General features: G+C 37.8%; 1 protein-coding gene and 1 long non-coding RNA gene across 6 annotated transcripts in view; one reads left to right on the top strand and one right to left on the bottom strand.

The window, feature by feature from the left end:
- Window positions 1–26,343, bottom strand: part of FKTN (fukutin) — an 82,775-nt gene that overhangs the window by 21,028 nt on the left and 35,404 nt on the right. Inside the window, exons 8-10 of the mRNA XM_042964420.1 lie at window positions 25,239–25,372; window positions 23,583–23,710; window positions 5,342–5,439 (exon numbers count right to left, since the gene is read on the bottom strand). Of these exons, the coding sequence (XP_042820354.1) occupies window positions 5,342–5,439; window positions 23,583–23,710; window positions 25,239–25,372 (360 nt within the window). The remainder of the gene's footprint in view (window positions 1–5,341; window positions 5,440–23,582; window positions 23,711–25,238; window positions 25,373–26,343) is intronic.
- LOC122233084 overlaps window positions 4,072–26,343 on the top strand; it is a 39,072-nt gene continuing 16,800 nt past the window's right edge. For all 5 annotated transcript variants that reach the window (XR_006210540.1, XR_006210538.1, XR_006210541.1 and 2 more), the window contains exons 1-5: window positions 4,072–4,159; window positions 6,120–6,243; window positions 7,370–7,525; window positions 24,555–24,690; window positions 24,810–24,897. This is a non-coding gene — a long non-coding RNA (uncharacterized LOC122233084). The remainder of the gene's footprint in view (window positions 4,160–6,119; window positions 6,244–7,369; window positions 7,526–24,554; window positions 24,691–24,809; window positions 24,898–26,343) is intronic.

Genomic DNA, 26,343 nt, shown 5'->3' with positions numbered 1-26,343 from the left:
ATTTACCCATGTTTAAAATATCACTTTGTTTAAAAAATTCACAATCATGTTTTTCTGGTTATAAAGTGGAACGGACACACATCAGCTACATACGATTTTCATTTAACAAACACATGAACTATTCCCCATGCTCTCAATGAGTCATCAAAAGACGACAAAATCTTGTAATTCTTCTTAATGGTGCGGGAGACAGTACACTGTTTTATGTAACAAAATACAGTACTTCTAATTCTCCTCATGCTCCCTTTCAAACCCACTGTGAGAGCTGCTTGTAAGTATACAACAGCTTGGTTGGCTAATGGGTTTCCACATAATCTCTACATTGGGTTGGGTTGGGGGAGGCCAAGGGGGGGTATCCTAACCTAGAAGTTCTGTAAATACAGAAGCAGAGATTTGTCATTAGGAAAATGTAGACTTGCCTACTTTAGTACTGGTCCTGTGAAGAGGTATCACTATTGAACTGGCCTGTATGACTTATAAACTATCATTAGATTTTAGCCTGTGCAGAGAAGCTTACAAAAGCATCACACACCCTGTTGATTCTTGCCTGGGACAGAAATACAAATTTGATGGAAAAAGGTGGAAATGAGTATTTTCATCTCTCCTTTATTAAAACACCGATAGAGACATTCATCAGCACTGATAGTTATATGAAACTAAGTATTCCAAATTCTTTCCCTCTGTAAATCATGATTTACATCTGATTTTGGCTGGGTAGAGATTTACTAACAAGGAGATGAGAATTTATCTCTAGAATATACTAGAATATTAAAGAAGAAGCCCGGGGCAGAGCAAGTACCAAACGTACAGAGGTAGAGAGAGTAAATTGCTTGGGACGAAGGAACTAGATAACAGAAGGGATCATATAAGGAGTCTTTAGGAGACAAAAGTTTGACCAATAAAATGAAAATACAAGTTCTATTTAGAGGAGACAACTCGGTAATGTCTCTGAATTCATGAACCATATAATTTGTCCTTTAATGCCTTGATACAATGAAACAATTTTTTTTCCTAAGCAAATTCAGTCACCCAACCTCCTAAGTAAGGTTCATGTTCTGAACTATAGTTACTTCAATCCCATTTGAAAAATAATTAAAAAAGAGACTTGGAAGTAGGAAATGGAACGTCTCCTGAGTAATACTAGGCCCAGTGCTAAGCACTTTATTTCATTTTATCCTAAGTGAAAATCCTAAGAAATACACCTTATCTCCCCAATTCACTTTGTGGAAAATGAGGCTGAGAGGTTCTCTGCCAGAAATCCCACACGATGAAGCTAGGATTCAAACTTGGGCCTAGTTAATAAGTTTGTGGTCTTTTTAAACCAACATGCTGACTCCCCTAAGTGAAATGTTAGAGGTGTCCTAGCCCAGGTCTTAATGACAGAAGAAGAAGAGGAGGAAAGAGAAACCCCTGCTGGGACATTTTTTCAAAGATATCTTTTTGTCTGGTCAGGAAGTGGAGTTTTCCCATGATAATTAAGTATCAGGAGTTGGGAATGTGGCACTTTCTCTGACTAGATTTTGAGGGAACATTTCCCATGGCGATTTATAATACTGAGGATGAAAGAATCGTTCATTTTCCAGGAGGTGAAACTTGGGGGAGACTTTCTTAGGCTTGTGATACTGGGTGAGGTGTTAGGCTGGAGTGTGGAAATTCGTTCCAAGTGTGCTTCTCAGATGCAGCTCTGGTCCCCAATCTACAAACCCCCGCTTTTCTATGCAACACCCTGCTGTCCCATGTGCCATCAGAAGCTTTGCAGCCATGGTAAGACTGGATACAATGGTTTGGGGTCACAAAGAAGGAGAGGAATGAGCACAGTTGAATTATTCTCAACTACTTGTATCCATAAGAGGGTATCAATAAGGGAAGGAGGAAGGACTCTTGGGAAGTGGGTGCTTAGCAGATTGGTGTTGTTTCCTGGGGAGGTGGATGGGGTGAAGCAGCAATGGGATGCATCTTGAACTTAAGAGAATCAGGTACTCCTGGATGTTAAGAATATCAGGACCAAAGGCTGATGTCTCCAAACATGAACTATTTTACCTTTTGGAGATATGGCATTTTGCAGATAAAGGTATGAAAGCAGTGTAAGTATTTTGGACAAGAAAGAAACACTCCTTCTTGATCTCTTTGTCACTTCGGGTTCTCAATCTGGGCAGAAAGATACTAAGTGAGGAATGGCAGAAACACCCTGAAACCGAGTCCCTAGGCACAGGATGACTTCTCTGCCAAATATCTCAATCAGAGTTAAGATGCTGTGCCATGATGCACTGAAACAGGGACAGGGCCCAAAGTCATGGCACTCCTGAGTTTTAGCCTCTGTTGTTTATCAAATCACTCCTATAGCTTACTGATTTAGCTACAAAATAAGGAGAAAATGAATGTGACCCTCTAGTCTTTAAGACTCAAGAGCAAGATGATTTTCCCTCAAGAGTTAACTTGTTTGGGGAGGATGGTAGACATTCTGCCGGCTAGTGGTCATATTTCAGGGTTTGTAGCTAGGGATTCAAAGAAACTGGCCATCCCACTGCCCGGCTTCTTAGGGATGCCTGATTTTGAGAACTGCAGTTTTATTCCAGGGGCCAGGTATCAGTAGCTGCAGCAGAGGGGAGAAGGCCAAGTACTCCCTGCCTTGAGAAGGAAGAGTGGCCACCTGTTGTCAGGTGGGAGGTTATCAATCTTGCCTCTCAGGATCTCTCTGGAGACATCCATGGGTGCCTAACCTCCAAGTTACTATAAGAGGTTTTCTCCTGGTAAGCCAAAGTGAACCTTAAAGTGGTCATATTAGGAGAACTATTGTTGGAATACTAAGGTGAAGGAAAAAAAGTGATTTGATGAGGTGTGATGGTAGATTCACCCAAACCAAGGTCTCTGGACACTCAGCACAGTTAAGAACTGTCAAGAAACAACAGGATGAAGTATGGCTGAATCTGTATCAGAAGCAAGCCTGGCGTTCAGAGTATGGGGAAAAGCTCTCACTCCCTCAAACTAGGGTAGGACCCAAGAGCTGAAGCCTGTGAAACCAGAAGGTAGCCAAGAAAGGTACATTAGCTGCCAGTGATCTATGGAGGGAAGGATATAGAACCTCTGTCAATGAGGCCAAGACATCTTAGATTTTGGATACTTTAAGACGTTGGACTCCAGGGACAGATAAAAGAAAAATAACCTAAATAGGAGCGGGTAAGAGCCCTTGGTAAACAGTGGAAGCCCCAATTTGAAATGGGCAGAAATGAGTATGCACCTTTGTATGCACTTCTAGATGCTAAGCACAAGCAAATGGTCCTCACTAAGCAGGGTGGATTCTGGCCAGGAACGTTATTGTTATTATCTGATATTTTTTCAACCGTGAAAAATTAAATTAGGTTCAGCTATTTAGAATTTGGGTATGATTTCTATGGACTGGTTTTCCAGCAAAGGGAAAGCTGATTACAATGGCCTGTCATCTGGGGACAAGTTTACTGGTAATCTATACGTGTCCCTGAAAACCTAATGATGTTAGTTATGAAAAGATCCAATGATGATGCATGGAAATCTCATCCCAAGAGAGGAAGGTCAGTGGTTACCATTTATTTAAAAAAGGTTTTGATGTTTTGAAAGTATAGAGTAGGGTGGTTGCTGGTCACTTGTCCCAACTTTGTTTTAGGAAAACTCAGTCAAGCCCATTCCCTCAGACCTCTGGTTTCCATTTCTGACACTCCTATTATTCTCTGGTTTTAGAGGAAAATCTGTGATCTTGCCCAGAAAGTTGTCCTAAGCAGCCTAGACAAAATGTAAGACTCAGCCTCCTTCCTGGACAAAGAAAAAGCGAGCAGTGCTTATTGTGACTACGTATACCTTTACCTCTCACTTGGAATATGTAATTAAAGTGACCCATGAAGAGATGAGGGAGACTGAGTCATCCTAGCCCACTCAGAAACATATCCTGAGGGCGCAAAAGGAAACTGAAGGGTCTCAGAATGGGTGGTACTTGATAAAGCAGGGAAGTCTGCGCTCTTGTCCCATCAATAAGCAACAGATAGAACACTGAGATAGAATTAGAATGGACACAGACTTTACAGACACTATGATGTGGGGGTGGGACAGGGGAGAAAGCATTTCTCAGGTTTGCCATTTATCTTCCTTTTGGAGATGTGAGAGAGTACTGGAAGAGGAAAGGGAACAGGTAGGTTTACATATCATTTAAATTTGTTTATAGGCCATGAATGAAAGATATGGAACTGTAACTGATCAATGAGTACAATGAAGAGTACAATTAGAAAAATTAGAGGTATTTCCATTAATATTTTAGTGTTAACATTAAAATTGGGAGTACAAGGATTATAAGTTCAGAAAATATTAAAGTCCATGAATAGCTAATATTTCCACCTAACAGATGGTTGGGAAAGAAATAAGGAAAGTAAGTTTCATGAAATGACAACCCTTTCAAAATCCTGTCTGGTAGCATGATCTCACTTGAATGATTTGTTAACAAGTGCTATAGAGGTCAGTGAAAATATTCTCACAATGGCTGGAAATTTAAGCTTCACACAAGCATAAGCTTTCTTTTCATTTCAAACATAAAAATAGAAAATGTATGGAAATTTGCATATCTTTGACAAAGTTAAAAAGAAGCTCTTGTTCTCTTGTAGAATGATGCCCTGTGCTCTAGATGAACTCCATATCAGGTTGCTTGTAAAATGAATCTGCTAGCATCTTTTCTTGAGGCCATCTAAAGTGTGATCACTTAAATATTAACTCAGACTCTACAACCTTAAAAGCAGCACTAACTAACATACAAGCTTCACTGCTGATAACAGCAACGGGCTATTCTTTTCTACGAGTATATCCCTCCTTAGCTTTGCCCGATAAACCTGTGTTCCAGTCCAGGCATTATCTAAAATCTTGAAAGAACATCGTATTCTGTATGAGCTCTTCAAAGGGTGAGGGTGTTTCCCTCCAAGGAAAATTGAGGTGCTTACCAAAGGGAAGGGAAAGAGAGACAGGCACGTGCCTCACTCACCTCTGCTCCTCCACTGTAACCTAGCACTGCACCTGGCACATGGGGGCTCCTTAACAAATGTAGAATGAGAGGATTAAATCAGATGGCTCAGAGGTTAAGACTCTCTGCGTCTTCAAACCTGACATATATCTTTGGCTCCTACTTACGTTTGACACACAGAGATGTATCTTCTTAAACAGTTATCCACCTTTGTTTCAGACGAGGAATTCTACCATTTCAAGTTACTGTCTCAGTATAACTGGATAACCTCATCCCACTCAGAAATAGGCCAGACTCCATTGGGCCGTACATTGGGGGGAGAGCGCTTCCAGTCCCATGTCTTCACGGGAATCTTCCAGGTCTTACCATAGTTGGCTTCAATGTAGTCAATGGTTTCACAGGGCACATGAATCTTCATGTCTACAAACTCAGTCCAGCACAGTGTAAACTTGGGAAATAGGTACCTGCGGCAAAACAGAGGCAATGTGGAGAGGGGTTAGGCTCAAGAGTAAAAGTTTATCTCAGGAACCCAGTTGCTAGTGCACTTTGGGCTGAAGGAAAGGCCTCTCCCACTCAATAGCTTTGGGGACAGACAGACATGGTGGGTATTTTGTTGTTTCTGACTGTCCAGCATCCCCTTCCTCTTCTATTTTTTTTTTAAGTTTATTTATTTATTTAGAGAGAGAGGGAGAGAGAGCACCTGTCTGTGGGCAGGGGAAGGGCAGAGAGAGAGAACCCAAGCAGGCTTTATACTGTCAGCACAGAGTCAGACGAGGGGCTGGAACTCACGAATCGACTCGTGAAATCATGACCTGAGCTGATATTGAGTCAGATGCTTAACTGACTGAGCCACCTAGGCGCCCCTCCCATTCCTCTTCTAATGTTGACAGCACCTCCATTTGCCTCTCCTTATTCTCTATGGTTTAGGAGGGGCTAACCCAACCCCCAGACCCCTGAGGTACAAAGACCCAGGCGTAACCAGTACATTATAGTGACTGGATCAGGGATGGGAATATACACAAATTAGGCAAATAAAAGTCAACTCTGGGATTTCCGTTGGGACTACTGGAGGAAAGAGGCATTCTTTTTTGCTGAGGTTTCTAAGCTGGTGAGATGGAAGCTGAGCATCTTTGTTATCTATTAGCAGAAAGAGCCTGAGAATGAAGTCAAAGCAAAAAGCTGCCAAAAAGTGGAGGAAAAATGATAGAGCTCAGAAAACCCCAGGGAAGGACTTGGATTTAGCTGTGGCCATTCCTTAAACATCTCAGGTAAATAAATCCATGAATATATAGATATTCTTTGTTTCCTCAAAGTTTTATTTAAATTCTAGTTAACTATTCCTTTTTTTTTTTTACAACATTTCTAATACTTGCACTTCTTCATTTTTTCTTAAAGTTTATTTATTTATTTGAGAGAAAGAGTGTATATCAGTGGGGAGGGGCAGAGAGAGGGAGAGAGAGAAAATCCCAGGTAGGCTCTGTGCTGTCAGAGCAGAGCCCGAGAAGGGGCCTGATCTCACAAACTGTGCGATCATGACCTGAGCTGAAATCAAGAGTTGGACACTTAACCGACTGAGCCACCAGGCACCCCAATACTTGCAATTCTTCATACATGGAGGGGAGGCACGTACAGAAGTGAGAATGGAAACAAAACCTTTCTAGTCAGCCAGACAACCTGAATCAAGCCACACTTAAGACAGCTTTCTGAGTAAAGCTTCACGCACCAGCCCCCTCCTCAAACACAGGAATCGAGGTCTAATGCTTGGCTGTCTGCACCTCAACAATATCTCTCTTAACGACAGCTATACAGACCCATTCTTCCTGCCCTGCTTTTATTTTACCACTTGCCCCCCTCCTTTTTTTTTTAAATCTCTGTTCTCAGCCACAAACTTACTTTCTTATTTTTAATAGTTCACACATCATTAAATCCCCATCCAATTCAAACTACTACTGAAAGAAGCCGACGACACAACACTAAAATAAGCAACACATGTGTAAGGTGAATCTTCTTTTCTCTTAGAGCCTGGATTTCCCGAGGATATACAGCAAGCATGACTCCAAGATGCATTCCCAGGCTTCTGTCCCTTAAACCTATCTGTAGTTTCTGCCTTTCTTTCATCTCAAATGCTAAAGAACATCTCGACACCAGCCCAGGCAATGTTAGTTATAATGAATCTTACTCTGTCTATAGCAGAACTATTTTAACTAGCAGGTAAGTTGAGAAATCAAACCAAAACACATTTCTTAAATGAACTCTGGATCAGTAAATTAAATTCAATATATTACAAAGGAAAGCTAAAATGAGCAGGTTCATTAGGTTTAAGTTTATATTACAGCCCTATATTCTGTGTTGATGTTTTCTGAGGAATGTTTCTTCTCTTCACAACATGAAAAGAACTTTCAGTAATGAGATCTGAAGTGGCAATCGCAGAGATCACAGAAATTTAAAATATCAGAGGATTAAAGAAAAAAGGAACAGGAAAAAAGCCAGATGTCAAAGCATAATCATTTTGTAGAAATGGGATCTAGCTGGGATGTTCTCCAAGGAAAGGTCAGTTCTCACGTATTCTGCGGTTAAATATCATGTTTTACCACCAGATGAACATAAAGCCATACGTGAAAAGGAGAGGCTGAACAAATTCTAAAGAAAGCAACAAGTTCCTTCTACCCAAACCAATGGGTGCTGGCAGTTAATAGACAATCCCAGCTGGCTTCTGTGAAAAAACGGCCACAGAAAATCTCAGAGCTGAGGAAGAAATAAGATACAGCATAGCTCTACCATCTGCTGGTCCCAATTTTATTCTGCACACTCATATTCATGGAAATGCTTATTTTGTCATCAGGCACAGCCATCCATCACTGGCCTCCACCCTCCCCTATCAGATTCTGGTCACCAGAATGTCCACCTGTCCCCTCCTATCAAGTTGACACACTGAAGTTGAAATGAGGCAGAAATTACGGTCTATTTTGTAACCTAGTCCAGGAAATCCCTCTCGTAAATATTAGCCTCTACAGTCTATCAAAGAAGTGAACATAAGAAAAATCACAGGTCTGGGATATACAGGGTGGATGAGAATACCACAAATTTTACAACAGCAATATTTTAAACAATGAAATGTTCGAATGAACAAAACCAAAACATTAAAACTACATATGCAATGTTAAAAGTAATTCAAAGACAATTTAACCGAAACGGTCATTTTTGTTCCTGAATGGAAATACCCCCTAAATCTTTGTGGTTTTCTTTTCACTTAAATAATTTTCAATTCGATCAGCAAAAAGAAAATTCCAGCTTCCTAGGAGAAGAGGAAAGATAAACAAACCATAAAATGTGAAAACAGATTGTGAAATGGGATTGTGGAGAGGAAGAGGGGGGGTGGGTAACAGAGAACAGCACATGCCATGTGCTCTGTCCAGGTTACCAGTAAACACTACGACTGGACCACACCATGGGTCTGCGACCTTACCTTAGCTTTGAAAGCTAAGATTCTGTTTGGCTAAGCAGTTTGTACTTGAAAGCTCTGAGACAGGATCTAAAATGGGAACAGATTTCAATTCGAACCTAGTAAGTTCAAGGGATCTTTTCACATAAACAAAAATCCTTCCATTCACATTTCTATTTCATACCACATTCATTTTATCTTTGCATAAAATAGTAATTAGAATTAAGAGTTAGTTGGGAGTTAAAAAAAAAAAAAAAAGAGAGAGAGAGAGTTAGTTGGAGTAGACCGGTTCCATTTTTTTCTCCTCACAGACATCCTTACAATCTGTAAAACCACTTACTGGTGGTGGGATAAAGTAATCTCACCAGTTTAATTGTACAACCTATAGACATTATTGCTAAGTGAAAAACATTGCTTTTATTATTACTAGGTAGCTAGGCTAAGTGAGACAGAGACACCATCAATTGTAACTGAATCTGACCTTTTTAAACATAATTTGCATTAGACTCTGAAGTTAAAACAGCAGAGCCATGGTCTTAAACAAGAATTTCCTGTAAAACACCACAAATGGTTTACTCTCATTGTCAGTTTGGTCTCTTCTTTAATTCTTAATTTCTTTTTCTTGTGTTATTACAATGCCTAAGCCCTCTAGCATTTGGCTTAATGGAAGCAAGGATAGCACACAGTTTTTGTTTGTTTCTGATTTTAATAGAAAAGCTTCTAAAAAGTTTACCAGCAAATATGATTGCTCACTCTAGGTTTTTGGTATATTCCCTTTATCTGGTTAAGGAAATTCCAGATCCCTTTTATTTCAAACTTGCTAAAAGATCTTTCCCCTCCCTTCTGGTTAATTATGAAATTTATCAAAAGTTTTTAATGTCATCTATTGAAACAATCATCAAAGGTTTTTCTCTTTTAATCTTTTAATCCTTTATTGTTGTGAATTACACAAATATATAGATACTATAAAATTTTATTTGTTGTATTTCATTTAAGATATTTTCATCTGTTTGACAATATTGTAATTTCCCTTTAAAAATTTTGTTGGCATTGTCCAAGTCCAGTTTCGCTATCAATCTCAGACAATGAGTTGCTTAAAGCATATTTTTCATATTTTTCCTTTTTAAATTTTCTGAAATAGGTGATATAATATAGGGAATAATCTACTTTGTGAAGGCATGGAAAACTTTCCTGTAAACTTTCTTGGCCTCTCAGTTGGGACAAGAGGGGGAAAGGAGAATTTTTCTTTTTCTTTTTTTAAATGTTTATTTATTTTTGAGAGAGAAGAGAGACAGAACGTGAGCAGGGGAGGGGTAGAGAGAGAAGACACAGAATCTGAAGCAGGCTCCAGGCTCTGAGCTGTCAGCACAGAGCCTGATGCGGGGCTCGAACCCATGAACCGTGAGATCATGACCTGAGACAAAGCTGGACGCCTAACCGACTGAGCCACCTGGGCACCCTGGAAAGAAGAATTTCTGATTATTAATTCAATTTCTTTCATGAGTATAAGTTTCCTAGATCTTCTTGAGTTTTGACATTTATTTTTGCCCAGAAAATTTTATCATTTTTGTATTACACCTTACTATCAAATTTAATGACTTAACGTCCCTAACATTTTCCTTTGGAAGTCAGTGTAACATAGTTAAGAGCATAAACTCTAAAGCTCTTGGGTTGCAGTAGTCAATATTTAATTTTATTCTTTTTCAAAAAATTTTAAATGTTTATTTTTGAGAGAGAGAGACAAAGCGTGAGCAGGGGAGAGACACAGAGAGAGAGACACAGAATCTGAAGCAGGCTTGAGGCTCTGAGTTGTCAGCACAGAGCCCAACAATGGGACTTGAACCCATGAACTGTGAGATCACAACCTGAGCCAAAGTCAGACGCTTAACAGACTGAGCCATCCAAGCGTCCTTTTTCTTTTTTTCTTGATCAATCTTGTTAGATGTTTAGTTTAATTTGCTAGTTTTTATTTTTTTTTAAGAACGAGCATTTGGATTTGTTGATCTTTGATACTGTTTTCTATTTCATTATTTTTTTTTTCTCTTGGCTTTCTTCCTTCACTTTGCTTAGGCTGACAGCATTATTCTTTTACTTTCTTCAATTAAATGCTTAATTTGTTTTTTTTAATTTTTTTTTAATGTTTATTTACATCTGAGAGAAAGAGAGACAGAATGTGAGCAGGGGAGCAGCAGAGAGAGAGGGAGACACAGAACCAGGCTGTAAGTTGTCAGCACAGAGCTTGACACAGGGCTTGAACCCACGAGCCCTGAAATCATGACCTGAGCTGAAGTTGGACCCTTAACCGACTGAGCCACCCAGGTGCCCCTTAATTTGCTTTTTTAATCTATTTTTTAATATTTAAATGTTTTTAAGGCTACAGGTTTACTGCTATCCTTTTAACTGCATCCTACAAGTTTTTATATGTATAGTACATTATCTTTGAGCCCTAAAAATTTTATAATTACCACTATTATTTCCTTTTTTTTTTTTTTTTGGTTTTTATTTTTTATTTTTTTTCCACACAACACCCAGTGTTCATCCCAACAGGTGCCCTCCTCAATGCCCATCACCCACTTTCCCCTCTCCCCCAACCCCCATCAACCCTACATTTTAAACTCATTAGTTATTAATGAGGGCATTTTAAAGTTTCCATACATCTTAAAGAGGTCTTTAATTGTTTATTTATAATTTAATTCCATTGTGGTCAAACAATGCCACCTATTGAAATAAACTTGTATATTTTCTCCCTTTAACCTGTTAACAGAGAATCTCTCTCTCTCTCTCTCTCTCTCTCACACACACACACACACACACACACACACACACACACAGAGGAAGATTTTTATTAATGATGTGAAATTTATTAAGATTGTCCTTATGATATAGTACATGACCAACTTTTGTAAATGTCCCATTTATAGCCGAGAAGAAAGTATATCCACCATTTGTTGGGTAAAGACTTTTACATATATATATGATAAATCAAGCTTGTTGATTTTGCTCATATTTTCAATAGTTTTATTTATTCCTTCTTTGCTTGAATCAGCAGTTTTTAAAATAAAAGTATTTCAGAATCTCCCACCATAATTGTGGACATGTCAATATTCATTAGAATTTCGTCGGATTTTGATTTATATACTTAAAGACCACATTATTAAAGTCCTCTAACACTTCTTGGTGCACCATTTCTCTGTAAAATAGTGTAGTGGGCCTTTTAATTTAGCACCAGTTTCCTTTGGTTAATAGTATTGGGGAATATCTTTTTTCTATCTCTATAATTTTTTAACCTTTCTGTATGATTTTGCTTTAGGTATGCCTTTTACCAAGCATTATATGGGTATGTTTTTTTTTTCTATTGCATTTTAATCTTTATATGAATTAGCTTAATCTGCTATTATTTCCTGTGGTTAATTATATATTTGGACATTTTTTGAATTCTAGAGCCAGGCTGCCTGGGCTCAAATCCTGGCTCTGTCTCTTATCAGTTGTTAATACCTTGGTCAATTTCTTTGTACCTTAACTTCTTTATTTATAAAATGTGGGTACTAACAGTACCTAACAGAGATGTCAGCATACAATGAATAAATAAATGTAAAGTACTCACTTAGAACAGTATCTAGCACATACACAGTAAGGGCTATTATAATGCTGTTATTATGATTATCTTCACATGTTTTCAGCTTACCATACCTTTTCTTTGACCCACCTTTCCTAATTTCCTTTAATTGATAAATGTTTATAAATTCCCTTTTGTTCTGTTTATTTGGAAGTTTTTTTAAAATATTTTTTAAAGTAATCTCTACACCCAATGTGGGGCTCAAACTTACAACCCCAAGATCAAGAGTCCCATACTCTACCAACTGAGCCAGCCAGATGCCCCTATCTGGAAGTTTTAAATACTATTTCTAACTAGCAGTAGATACTGTTTGTAATAGTTACTGTTTACTTTTAACATATATATGCCACTATAAGATTTGCTAATAAAAACAGATTGTATGCAGAATCTCTACCCTTTTCTTACACACAGAACTTAAATATACTTTACTCCTTGAACACTGACAAATCAACTCCTCCTCAACTTATCATCAAGAGTTTTCCTTTCTGAGGGTTGATGGGGGGTGGGAGGGAGGGGAGGGTGGGTGATGGGCATTGAAGAGGGCATCTTTTGGGATGAGCACTGGGTGTTGTATGGAAACCAATTTGACAATAAACTTCATATATTGAAAAAAAAAAATAAAAAAATAAAAAACAAAAAAAAGTTTTCTTTTTTTTTTTAATGTTTATTTATTTATTTTTGAGACAGAGACAGAGCAAGAGAGCACAAGCATGGGAGGGGCAGAGAGAGAGGGAGAGAAAATCCCAAGCAGGCTCCATGCTGCCAGCGCTGAGGCTGAAGCAGGGCTTGATCTCACGAACTCGTAACATTATGACCTGAGCTGAAATCAAGAGTCGGTTGCTCAACTGACTATGCCATTCAGTTGCCCCAACAGTTCTCCTTTTTTGACTTTTCTTTTTAACACATTGTCATTTTATTTTTTACAGGCAATGGCTCATAAATTTACTGACATATTTTACCCATTGCTGTGTTCACCATTATTTCATATATATTATGTCTTCCTTCTGGGTCCTTTAATAGATCTTTAAGCGTGGGTCTCTGAGACATAAACTTTCTTAGTCTTTTTATATGTGTAAATGTCTTTATTTTGACTTCCCTCTTGAATGTTGGTTTTAACTACATATAACTTTCTTAGTTATTTCTCCTCAGCTTTTGAAAGATGATATAACCTCCATTATCTTCTGGCCTCTACTGTTTCAGAGGTATATTTGCTGTTCCTTTGTAAACAACCTATTTTGTCTGGTAGCCTGCAAATTTTTTTGTTTTTGACATTACAGTTTCCTTAAGAAGTATCTAGATGTAGATTTATTATTTATCCCACTTGTCTGTCTTTAATTTGGGAATTTTGTTTAAATACTGCTTTTCATCACTTATTCCATTCTGTTTTAGTTCCACTAGGTCTTTTATTTTTTTATTTATTTTTATTTTCATTCTTTTTTTTTTTTTTGTATTTGAGTATAGGTGACACACTATGTTACATAAGTTTCAGGTGTACAACATAGTGATCTGACGAGTTTATACATCATGCTATACTCATCCTAAGTGTAGTTGCCATCTATCACCATACACTGCTACTACATTGTCAATGACTATATTCTTTATGCTGTGCCTTTTATTCCCATGACTTATTTATTCCATAACTGGAAGCGTATATCTCCCATTGTCCTTCACTCATTTTACCGGACTCCCTACCCCCTCCTCTCTGGCAACCATCAGTTTGTTCCCTATATTTATGGGTCTGATTCTGCTTTCTGCTTGTTCATTCATTTGGTTTTGTTTTAGATTCCATTTATTCATGAAATCATATGGTATTTGTCTTTCTCAGTCTGACTTATTTCACTTAGTAGAATACTCTCTAGGTCCATCTATGTTTTTTTCAAATGGCATGATCTCATCCTTTTTTATGGCTGTGTAATATTCCTGTGTGTGTATATGTGTGTGTGTGTACACATTACATCTTCCTTACACACTTGTTTATTGATGGACACACTTGGGTTGTTTCCATATCTTGGCTATTGTAATTGTTTTTTTTTAATGTTTATTCATTTTTGAGAGAGAGAGAGAGAGAGAGAGAGAGAGAGAGACAGAACGTGAGTCGGGGAGGGGCAGAGAAACAGGGAGACAGAGAATTCGAAGCAGGCTCCAAGCTCTGAGCTGTCAGCACTGAGCCCGATGTGGGGCTCGAACTCACAGACTGTGAGACCATGACCTGAGCTGAAGTCAGATGCCCAACAGACTGAGCCACCCAGACACCCCTTGGCTATTGTAAATAATGTTGTAATAAACTGGGGTGCAAAAATATCTTTTCAAATTAGTGTTTTTGTTTTCTTTGGGTAAGTACCCAATAGTGGAATTATTGGATTATATGATATTTTGATTTTTAACTTTTTAAGGAACCTCCATACTGCTTTCAACAGTGGCTATACCAATTTACATTCCCACCAACAGTGTAGGAGGGTTCTTTCTTCCCCCACATCCTTGCCAACACTTGTTATTTCTTGTGTTTTTTATTTTAGCCATTCTGACAGGTGTAAGGTGATATCTCATTGTGGTTTTGATTTGCATTTCTCTGATGATGAGTGATGTTGATGTCTTTAATTTTTTTTTTTTAGTGTCTATTTACTTATTTCGGGAGAGAGAGAGCAAGTCAGCAAAGGAGGGGCAGAGAGAGAAGGAGAGAGAGAATCCCAAGCAGGCTCCATACTGTCAACACAGAGCCTGATGTGGGGCTCGATCCCAGGAACTGCAAGATCATGACCTGAGTTGAGATTGCTTAACTGACTGAGTCACTCAGATGCCCCCAGCGATGTCTTGTAGACATATTCATCAGTGATTTGTGTTTGGACCAAAGGGAATGTGGCAAAGTGAGGAATTACTGTGCCACATTAAGTTATCACCACCAATTTTGCCCAGTTTTCTAAGAAATACACTCTACTCTTGAAAACCAAGGTTACAGGGCGCCTGGGTGGCTCAGTCTTTAAGCGTCTGACTTCGGCTCAGGTCATGATCTCACTGTTTTTGAGTTCAAGTCCCATATCGGGTGAGGTCAAGCCCCAATCAGGAGAGCTCCAGCCCCGCTTCGGGTAAAACGTGAGCCCTGGTTCGGGTGAGCCCAGTTTCTCTCTCTCTCTCTCTCTCTCTCTCTCTCTTTCTCTCTCTCTCTCTCTCTCTATGCCCCTTGTGAGATTCTCTCTCTCTCTCTCTCCGCCTCGTAGTCACTTGTGCCCTCTCTCTTAAAAGAAAGAAAGAAAGAAAGAAAGAAAGAAAGAAAGAAAGAAAGAAAGAAAGAAAAGAAAGAAAGAAGCCAAGGTTACAGTATGGTTACTAGCATTTTTTAAAACTATCTCTTCCACTAAACTTCTCACAATCCCACCATAGATAATACAGAAGTAAAAAGGGCAATAGTGGAATGGTAATATACTTTTCAGAGCCTAAACGACAATACAATCTCTGAGGTCTTTATTGATCCAACACTCCACTGCTATCCCAAACTTCTAACATATAATCAATATATGCAGCATACACATGTTGTATAAAGTAAAATTCTACCCACTGAACCTCATTTTCCCACTGACTTCCAGTATAAATTGAGTGATTTCACCTATCCTACCAACTATTAAACTCTGCTATGCAATCTCCAGAGGACATAATTAGTGATTATCTGTACTACAGGAGAAACAAGAACAAATTTATATCATCAGTGAGTAGACAAATTAAAGCTTATATGGGTAGTTGTTATCATTTAACACCTGAATGCACCTGCATAATGACTATATCAAAAACCATCCGTGTAAAGCATGCACAGAACTTTTCTTTAATGCCAGAAACAGAGCCTCAGGACACGTTTATTTCTACTGCATAACTTCCCAAAATTTGATCTATAGCTCATCAACAACCAATTAGATTCAGCTGTGCTTGCTTTCTCTCAGACAATTTTAATAGTATTTCTCTTTGGATAGAACAGGTAATTTTAAAAAAGAGATTACACTGTAATTTCAACTTTTATACTAAATAAAAAAGTCTTCTTTTATTTTGAACTCAGATTACCTAGTCTGTCCAATCAGGTGCAAAAAGCTCAGAGTTTATCACGGCAATTGGGCCTGCCTTGATCAAATTCATCACTTCTGGTCCCAGTTCTCTATTTCAACATTTGTAATCTTGAGCTCTTTTCTCTTCACATCAGTTTTCTAAGTTGTCATTTTTCTTTTAACCCTGTAAATAATTTTTTTTTCTTAAATAAACTTTCCTGGGAAGTAATTTACACATTATGAGATGCAGCCACTTTAAGTTTTGACGAACACATATACCTGTGTAACCACCACAACAAGGAGGACACAGAACGCTTCGTCCTCCCTGCTTCCTAAAGTTCCCTGTGCTCTTGGGCAGTCGGGCCGTCGATCCAGCCTGGCCCCCGGCAATCACTGATCTTACTACTTCCTTGACTGGTTTTGGTGTTCTATAACTTCACATACGTGCAGTTACATAGTATAACTTCCTATCTGACTTCTTCCACTGAGCATATTTTGGAGATTCATTTATGTTATTGCATGTATCAGTACCTCATTTCTCTTTATTGCTGAGTATTCCATTGTCTGAACATACTATAACTTGTTTATCTGGTCACCAGAAGATGCAGTTGGGTTGTTTCTGTGTTGGGTTTTTTGTTTTTTGTTTTTTGTTTTTGGCTACCACAAATAATGCCATGCAGGGGCAGTGGGATGGCTCACTCAGTTAAGCATCCAACTCTTGGTCTCAGCTCAGGTCATGATCTCACGGCTTCATGGGTTTGAGCCCTGCACTAGGCTCTGCGCTGCCCTGGAGCCTCCTTGGGATTCTCTCTCTCTTCCCCTCCCTCTACTCTTGCTGTCTCTGTCTCTCTCAAAATAAATAAGCTTAAAAAAAAAGAATGCTATGCACATTCATGTCAACTTGTTTAGTGAAAGTGTTTTTATATCTCTTGGACTACTACCTTATACAATACTTCAAAGAATTACATTCAAACAAGAAGACACATGGCAGTCTTAAGAAATATAATTTACTTCACATAAATGAAAGGTCCGCCATTTATTCATTCTGAGGTAATCATCTTCTTTCTAAAGATTTTATTTTTATTTTAGTAACCTCTACATCCATCATGGGGCATCAAGAGTTGCACGCTGTACCGATGGCACCAGCCAGGCACCCCTGGGGTAATCTTCTCTCAAAACACACAAACAAACAAAGCTAACTACATAAATAACTCCCACTTCTGTATACTGTATATGTATATAATTACCATATAAAATGCATTCAAAGTTCTTCCCTCAATGATTCAATTAGTGCCTGCTACTCACTAGAGGTTTGGAAGTACAATTAAGGAACCCTAAGACAATCTACCTGTTGTAAAATATGAAGGTATAAACAGAATAGGAAATATGAGATCATTTTTTAAAAAGCCAGTGTCTTAAATACACTAATTTAAAGAAATTATTCAAATTTGCTTTTTTAGCTTCACAGCTGTAAGTACTAAAAAGGCAAATATATTTTTTGAGAGCTAAAACCATGGGAACCTGGTTTTCAGTGTTCAGTCTACGAAGCTGAGAGAACCTCTGATCCAACAACTAACTCTGGTCTTTAACTTCTGGTAAAATGGAGTGACTAAAAACTGGGTGACTTGACCTTACGGCTCTGGTTCTCCAAAGGTATCTTGATCAAGACATCAATGTGGCATCATCACCCTATCATCTTAACAAAACAAATGCACTTAAGAACTGATTTTAGTTTCAAGTGGGGCTCAGGTTTCAGGCCGACAGATTTACCAGGCCTGATTCTATCTAGAACTCAGAAAGGACAGACAAATCAGCACAAGTTCTCAAATAAGGCATGAGAAAAATAAAGCAAAAACAAAATCTATGGAAAATCAGAGTCAGGGGAGATTATTTCCAGTTAGAGGTAGTGAGGAGCAACATCAAAAAAACAGGCAACTCAATGCCCTTGAATGGGCAGAACTGGGACATGCGATGACGCATAATAAGCTGGTACAAATCAGTGTCATGCTTAAATCTTGGTCTAAAATCAGGTTGCAAAAGGCTGGGTATCTAAATACAATGTGGTATCTTAGGTTAGATCCTAAAATAGAAAAAGGACATTAGTAGAAAAACTGGTGAAATCCAGATAACATCTGGAATGTAGTTCATTATAATGCACCAACGTTAGTTTCTTAGCTTTGAGCCAGGTACTATGGTAACAATGTTAACATTAGGGGAAACTGGGTAATTGGTATACAGGAACTCTCTGTATTATCTTTGCAACTTTCCCATAAATCTAAAATTATCATAGGGGAGCCTGGGTGGCTCAGTTGGTTAAGTGACCAACTTCGGTTCAGGTTATGATCTCGTGGTTCGTGAGTTCAAGTCCCGTGTCGGGCTCTGTGCTGACAGCGTGGAGCCTGGAGCCTGCTTCGGATTCTGTGTCTCCCTCTCTCTGCTCCTCCCCCATTTGTGATCTCTCTCTCTCTCTCTCTCAAAATTAAACATTAAAAATTTTTTAAAAAATAAATGAAAAATAAAATTATCATAAAATAAAAAGTTTATTTTAAAAATAGGGGGAGAAAAGGAAGATAGGATAAAGCATGCTGACAAGGAAGTCCATATAACTTCTAAGAGTCCTAAAGAGTCAAAGGAAAAACAAGAGACTGAAGAATAAAATCTTGTACTTTACTGTATCAGAACATTGCTCACCTACCCTTTCTATTTCTCAAACAGCACAAACAATAATAATGATTCAATTCTGGGAATCTAGTCAAGGGAACAATCTCTAATAAAGCTTTTACTTTATGTAAAAATATGCACATAGGATTTTTTTAATAAGAAGAAAAAATAAGCTGGGTGTTATATGTAAGTGATGAATCACTAAATTCTACTCCTGAAACCATTATTACACTATATGTTAGCTAAATTGGATTTAAATTTAAAAATTAAAAATAAATAAATAAAAAGAAAAAATAGGACTAGTCTAAACAGAAAAATAGTTAAGCAAACCTATTAGTCCTTTCTCCACATTCCTACCAAGTCTACCTAACAAACTTCTCTATTTTTAAGCCATGCTTCCTTGCTGTTGCTGCTAGACAGACTCTGATTTGGTATCTGAACTATATATGACACAGACTTCAATTACTGTTCTTCTGATCAAGTACTTTAATAATTCATCTCATGGTCCAGATTATGAGATCCCTGATAGAGGAAACTAAGTATGTTTACATTAGAATCCATTGCACATAACAGTAAATAAAGTCTGAAGAAATGAAATGTGATATAGGAGCCACACCCGGATGGGAGTCTAGTCCCACAGAGAACAAATTCAAATTTTCTGAAGATCTGTACAGTAAGCAGCAACTGCAAATATCAGAAGGTATAAGGATCCCACCACTAGCCCACTGGGTAGTAGATTTCCTAGTAGAGGTTAGAGAGGTAGCTGTATTACCCTGACAATATAACATTAAGGAGAAGGGCTATTTTCATGGAGGGAGTATTAACAGTATAATAGATCATGGTGACACTAGCATCATGTATATATAAGAATACAGGTTCTGAAGTGATATGGTCCCACGTCTGAGTCTCAGCTCTGCCATATTTCCACATCTATAAAATGAAGGTGACAATTTAAAAAATCTCCCTTATAAACTTGTGAGGATTAAATGAGATGATGCATATCAAAGTTTGGCATAGCGCCTGGCATGTAGTAAATATTCCATAAAAGTTAATTTTTATTATTACCATGATTATTACCTCTCAAACTTCTGGCCTCTACTAACAGCTGATTCAGATGGGAAGGAAAAAAAACAACCCCAAGAAACCCAGGCAGCATCTACAGGACCGTGAAGTTACAGAATAAAAACTTCACATCCTGGCGGCATAGTTATTATATGCATCACCTTTTATTGCTAGTGATTGAGACTCTGACGAAGAAAAATAAGTATAAAACAATCCAGACCCACTGGAGTAACGAATCCAAGTTACCACTGTGCTGAAGATACTATGCTTTGTGCCAGAGCAACACAATAGCAATAGTGGAAATAATAATATAGTAACAATAGTAGCACCAGTAGCTGATATTTATATAGCACTTACTGTGTGCCAGGTACTATTTCAAATGCATTACGTGTATTAGTTCATTTAACCTATTAAGTCTTAAAAATAAGCATTTAGGATTAAGAGTCCAACAGCACTGGGGTTAAATCTCGGCCCAGCCATTAATGAGCAAGTTACTTCACTTCTTTAACTGGTCGTTTCCTCATATCTACCTGGGAGTGAGAACACCTAACCCACAGGGATAATGTGAGGACTGTCTGAGATTATAAACATAAAGTACCTATCATGTGCCAGATAACCAGAAGATGCCCTAGGAGCTATACCTTTATCATTGCTGTTAATATTATTACATCTGAAGACCAAAAACATCATTCTGCAGGCATGCAGAGTAAAGTTTCAAAAGGGGAACTTTTTTCTTCCTTCCTGAGTTCCTCTTTAGCCTTTTTTAAAATTGTAAGCATTCAGGGCGCCTGGGTGACTCAGTCGGTTAAGTGCCTGACTTCAGCTCAGGTCATGACCTTGGGGTTCGTGGGTTCGAACCCCGTGTCGGGCTCTGTGCTGACAGCTCAGAGCCTGGAGACTGCTTCACATTCTGTGTCTTCCTCTCTCTCTGCCCCTCCCCTGCTCGTGCTCTCTCTCTCTCAAAAATAAACAAACATTTAAAAAAATCGTAAGCATTCTATGATATTGAGTTTTCCTCAGAATGAATGATAACATGAATACAAAGTGAAATATACAGATAAAAAGACCTTTAGATTCACTTTAAGAGTTTTTTTCCTCTAGGAATAGTGCTGGTGAAAATACTATAGTTCCTTCAAGTAAATAGTGCTGAAAAGAATGAAAATGGCATATGGCTGGGGGAATCTTCCAAAGAAACTACTCTACACAGCCATCCCTGTTCTTTTCTCTGCCTTTTAAGGTCACAGTAACAGGATAGAAAATCTGGGACTCACACCATCTGTCCAGACAGTTCCATCACTGCTCATTTCTCTTGTTAAATAATCAGAACATTTCACACTTCCCAAACACTGCTACCATAAAGAGCAGCTAAAGCAGAATGAAAGAAGCTCTTTCTATGCAGAAATGTAGCGGTTAGAAATGAAGAGTTCTTTTGAAGTTTGTGGGTTTCAGACCATGTTAGTGAGAAGAAAGAAGTTTATGCCCCCGAAGGAAATCTAAGAATAACAGAATTATACTACTGGCTCTAGAAATTACCTTTCTTTGAAAAAAGGTGACATTCTCATATGAGTTCTCTATGAATATGAAAGATTTGGCAGTTTAATATTGACTAATCTGTCAATTTCTCATAAGACTAAGAAGAGAAATAGTTTTCTTTACCACCACTACAACTGCTACTCCTAGAAGTATTAATAATAGTAGTAATTAATAATAATTAATAATAGCTATTAATAATAGCAATAATAATTACTTGGCACTCGGGACATCCTTAATTCTCTTCAAACCCCCCTTTTTTGTGTATTAACTCGCCTAATCCTTAACACCATTCTATGTAGCAATTTCTGTTATTATTCCCATTTTACACTTGAGGAAACTTAGGCACAGAGAGGTTAACTAACTTGCCCAAGGTCATAAAGCTGGTAAAGTATAAAGCTGGGATTCAAAAGCAACCAGACTGGCTGCATCTCCTCAATTTCTAGGCTATACTATTTTACAGTTTTTAAAGAAGCCTCTAAATTATACATTAAATTCAGCTTCATCACATTTTGAATAAAAAAACTATAGCTGAATGTCATAAACACCCCCATTCACCTAACCACAAGTGAGAATGTCAGTTATATGTTAACTTATTAATTTGTCTTATAATCAGAGCTTTAACCCAGAATGAATGTGTTGTTATCATAAAGCAAAATATTTTTTTATATTAAGTACAAGTTTCAAGAATATGCACCAGGGTCAATGTCAATTTGGGGAGACTTTACAACTTTGAGAAAAAGGTTTGGATTACTCTCAAACCGCCAGAATTTAAGCTTATGTGAAGACTCCTGGCCTTCAAATAAAGATTCAGCACTCCCGAGAGGGTGTGTCAACACACCCAGGAGAAAGCAATCTGAATACGGCATTTCTCTTCTGTGCTACAGAACATTCCCCACTCTGCCCAATGGATCAAATTTATTCAAAGTTAGAAGCTCCAATCTGAGTGGTAAGTGAGGCAAATTTATGCTTCTGCTCATATAACTACCATAGTAATGACGGCAATGATAATAATCACATTAGTAATCATAATATTACTAATAAACAGTAGCAGTCATAACCACCATTTGCTGATAACTTAGTAAGTGCTAAGCATTATGCCAAGTGCCTCATATGTCAGGTGTATTAGGGGGACAGTGGGGAGTGGTGGTTAAAGAGATGGGTGGACCGTGTGGTCTTGAACAAAGAACTCACAATTTCAGCGCCTCACAGAATACCTACCTCCTAAGATTATTTTGATGATTAGATGTGTTAACACATGTGCAATGTTCATAACAGTCAAACACACAGGAGTACTACCCAAACTTAAGAGACTAGGAGATTAATGTTCAGAAAAGCTAAAGACCACACATGGGTTAGGGTGCAGCTAAGGTCTCCCAGGTCGGCCTGACTCCAAAGACCAACTCTTTGGGAGCTCGTTCCCCTTCATTTGCGCTTCTCTCTCTCTTTCAGAATTGAGAATAGGTCGATTGCATCACAAAGGAGAGCATAGTTACTCTACTGTCATTTTTGTCTTTTCTCATCAAAGTTTTACTATGGCAGCATTAAAAAAAAATGTTAAAAATGTCAATCTAACATACTGTACTCCATCAATTCTGAGACATTTCCCCCCACCCAAATTTTTCCATCTGTGAGTCATGTGTTTTAGAATTATAATTGGCAGTATTTTTCCTTTCTTAGTAGCGCATAAAATAATAGTGCATCTTACAATCTATATCATCTTACATTTGACAAAATATGGCAGCTGTTAAGCTCAAGGAGTATCCTTGAAGGATTAGCCAGCCCTCAGTTTATACTGAAGGCACATTCCAGAGCTTGCCCAGCATGGTGGCCTCAGCGCAGCTCAGTCGCAATTTTCTCACTTAAACTTCACCTTGACGATCTCCTTCTTACTGACTGTTAACCAATTTCCATCAAATTAACAAGCTCCTATAACTCTAAAAGCCAATCAGTGTTTTGGCTAAGGCTCTGGGCTTCGTTTTTGTGTTCCTTGTTTTGGTTTTCCCTTTCTGATGACTCAAGGACTTCTAATCATAATGACTATTTGGACTGAGGTCCCATCCCTGGGCACTTCCTCCTCTTACACTGTCCTTATAAGTAGTTCATACTTTTTCAAACATAACTGGGCTTTATGGGTAAACTGAGAAAGTATTAGCTAATAGCGAAGCCTTGACATTCTCTTGTTTTTCATTTTCAGTTACTTCCTTATTTCTACCTTCTGAAGTTATCTCTAAGAGCCCCTTTTATAAGTACTTATCTGGTTCATACTTAAATTTTTTTCCCGTTTTGGCCTGAGTGCCTCCATTCCACATATGGTCAGTCTCTTCATAGAAGAAAAAAATGTCGAGTTTTACATCATCTTTTCCCTGGAAAGATAGTTCCAAGCTGTCCTCTACCTAAGGGGAAGATGAAAACCTTCATAGACTGTAATGAAGGAAACATATTTTCTTTAAAAAAAAAAAAAAAAGATTGTGTTTTATAGAGAGAGAATATTGATTGTAAGAGAACATGTTTCTTCAAGCCAAACACCTCTGAAATTGGGATTTATTGGTAGCGTACCATCATTTGATTTCTTTCTTAAATGCATATAAAATAATGTTGCTTCTTACAATTAAAGACAACTCAAAGTAAATGACTTACAGTAGCCAATTACCACTCTGCACAACATCCTGTTCCTGAGCCCTTTTCTGACTAAAGAAGGAAAGGAACCAAAGAAAAATGATTCCCTTTAATAACCAAGTAAAATTATTAGGAAATAAGTCTCTCATCAGAATCAATAATGAGTACTTAAGTAAACATGGCATCATAGAAATTCATATACAGCCCATAAATCATTACACTATGTACATGAAAAGAGGAAGAAATAAAAGTTAAAGATACAAAGAATTCTGGGAGCATTTCCCTAAAGAAACTTAATCTACAAATAATTATGTTCCCATTAGACTTGGTGCATCTGTCCGTTATGGCACTAATCACATAATTATTATGTGTTTTTCCCCCAATTAGACAGTGAACTCCTGAAGGTAAGTACCATAACGTATGCATCTTTGGGTCCCAGGTGCAGAGCACAGGGCCAGGGATAAAGTGAGTGTTGAGTAAACATTCTCTGTACACCTAGAGTTCTCCTGCTTTGACTGTGACCTCTGGAAAATATTTTACTAAATTTTTTAATAAACTAGAATAATTATGATGGAAAAAGTAATTTTTCAGTGACTAACCATACTTCTACTTGCTTCCCAGGACAACACCTCCCTGGGAACAAGCAAATTAAGAGTAAGATGTTTGAAAAAAAAAAAAAAAAAAAAAGAAGTAAGACATTTGCAAGGAATCATGGGCTTAGAGCATAGAAATCAAATTGTCTAAAAGGAGATTTCATGTAAGTCATGATGACCTATTCCTAGTTGAACTCTGAGAAAATTGCTATGACCCAGAACCTATGAAATAAATATGAAATTCAAGTAGTATTTGAAATGATTCTGTATTTCTAACCCTTAGCCACCAAAGGACCATTTCATGTTGATAATAATAGAATGCCTAAGGGAACATGAAATTAAAGGATTCATGAGAAACAACATAACATCAGGTAAGATAGGTGGAATTCTTAATTTTTGTATTAATTTTATATTATCTGGTACATTAATTATATGTTATATTGTTATCTAATATAATGGCAATAAAATCATCTGCAAGAGTTCAAGATCCTTTTCTCCTTCTCAATGTCAGTAGAAAGACAGATTTTCTAGTTTTCCTTAAATAGTGCGGAAAGTCACATAACAAGCTTCTGCTGAACTCATCCTGGCTAATACTGAATGATCAAATGATATATGCAACATTCTTAACCGGTTATCTCTGAGCTGTTTAATATAAATTCTACTTTTGAAAAGACATGTTACTTACGAAGTAAAGAAGATTTTTATTACTGACCTTCCCAAATTTGTGTTTGAGTGGAAGTCCTACATCCTGAAATGCTGAAATAATATCAGATTTATAATCTTGTATAAAAATTCCTAGGTCAACATCTTTACTATAAGGAATAATGTTGCATTGCCGATACCATCCTAAAAATAAAAAAGAAGAGAAACAAGAACATTTTTTAAAAACTTAAATTAAGAAAAAATGAGTCACAACTGTATGATGTTTTTAAGAATGGATTTTATTTCATAAGATTAGACTTAGAGTGCTTTACCAAAATTGTTTTAAAAAATTAAATCTGTGGTTATAGAAGCCACTTGTTGAAGAACCTTTTTCTTTCCTTCCTTCCTTCCTTCTTTCCTTCCTTCCTTCCTTCCTTCCTTCCTTCCTTCCTTCCTTCCTTCCTTCCTTCTTCATTCATTTTTACTGGCCTGAGCACTCATCATCCTCAGAAACTTTCATGATGTATTTTAATTTCTAAATAAGCTATTGGCTTTAATAATGTTACCTGGGCCATCCATTAAAAAAAAATTAAGTTACTTTTGAGAATTTTGATCAGAAACCCCTAATGATGAAGGCTGCCTTTAAGGTATGCTAAAAAATATAATTTAATTCTTTTGCTTAACCAGTATCCCTTCTCTGAGCTGTAATTTGTAGAACTTAACAGCTCTGAACAGCTTGTGTTTGATGGGTCATATAAAAAACAGCAGTATCAGGGGCGCCTGGGCGGCTCAGTCGGTTGAGCATCCAACTCTTGGTTTCGGCTCAAGTCATGATCTCGCAGTTTCATGGGTTTCATGGGCACTGATGGTACACAGCCTGCTTGGGATTCTCTCTGTCTCTCAGCCCCTCTCTGACTCACACTGTCTCTGTCTCTCAAAATAAATAAGTCAACTAAAAAAAAAAAAAAACAGAGCAGCATCATCCTCAATTTTCAGCACACTGACAATATCAAAAATATTTCTAGGTAAAAACTGAGAGCTTTTTCCCTGAGACCAGGAACATGACAGGGATGCCCACTCTCAGTGCTGTTGTTTAACATAGTGTTGGAAGTTCTAGCATCAGCAATCAGACAACAAAAGGAAATCAAAGGCATCAAAATTGGCAAAGATGAAGT

This window comes from Panthera tigris, chromosome D4 (assembly GCF_018350195.1).
Source record: "Panthera tigris isolate Pti1 chromosome D4, P.tigris_Pti1_mat1.1, whole genome shotgun sequence".
NCBI lineage: Eukaryota > Metazoa > Chordata > Mammalia > Carnivora > Felidae > Panthera > Panthera tigris.
The sequence above is the reverse complement of the archived record's forward strand: the minus strand, read 5'-3'. Positions and strand labels throughout refer to the sequence as shown.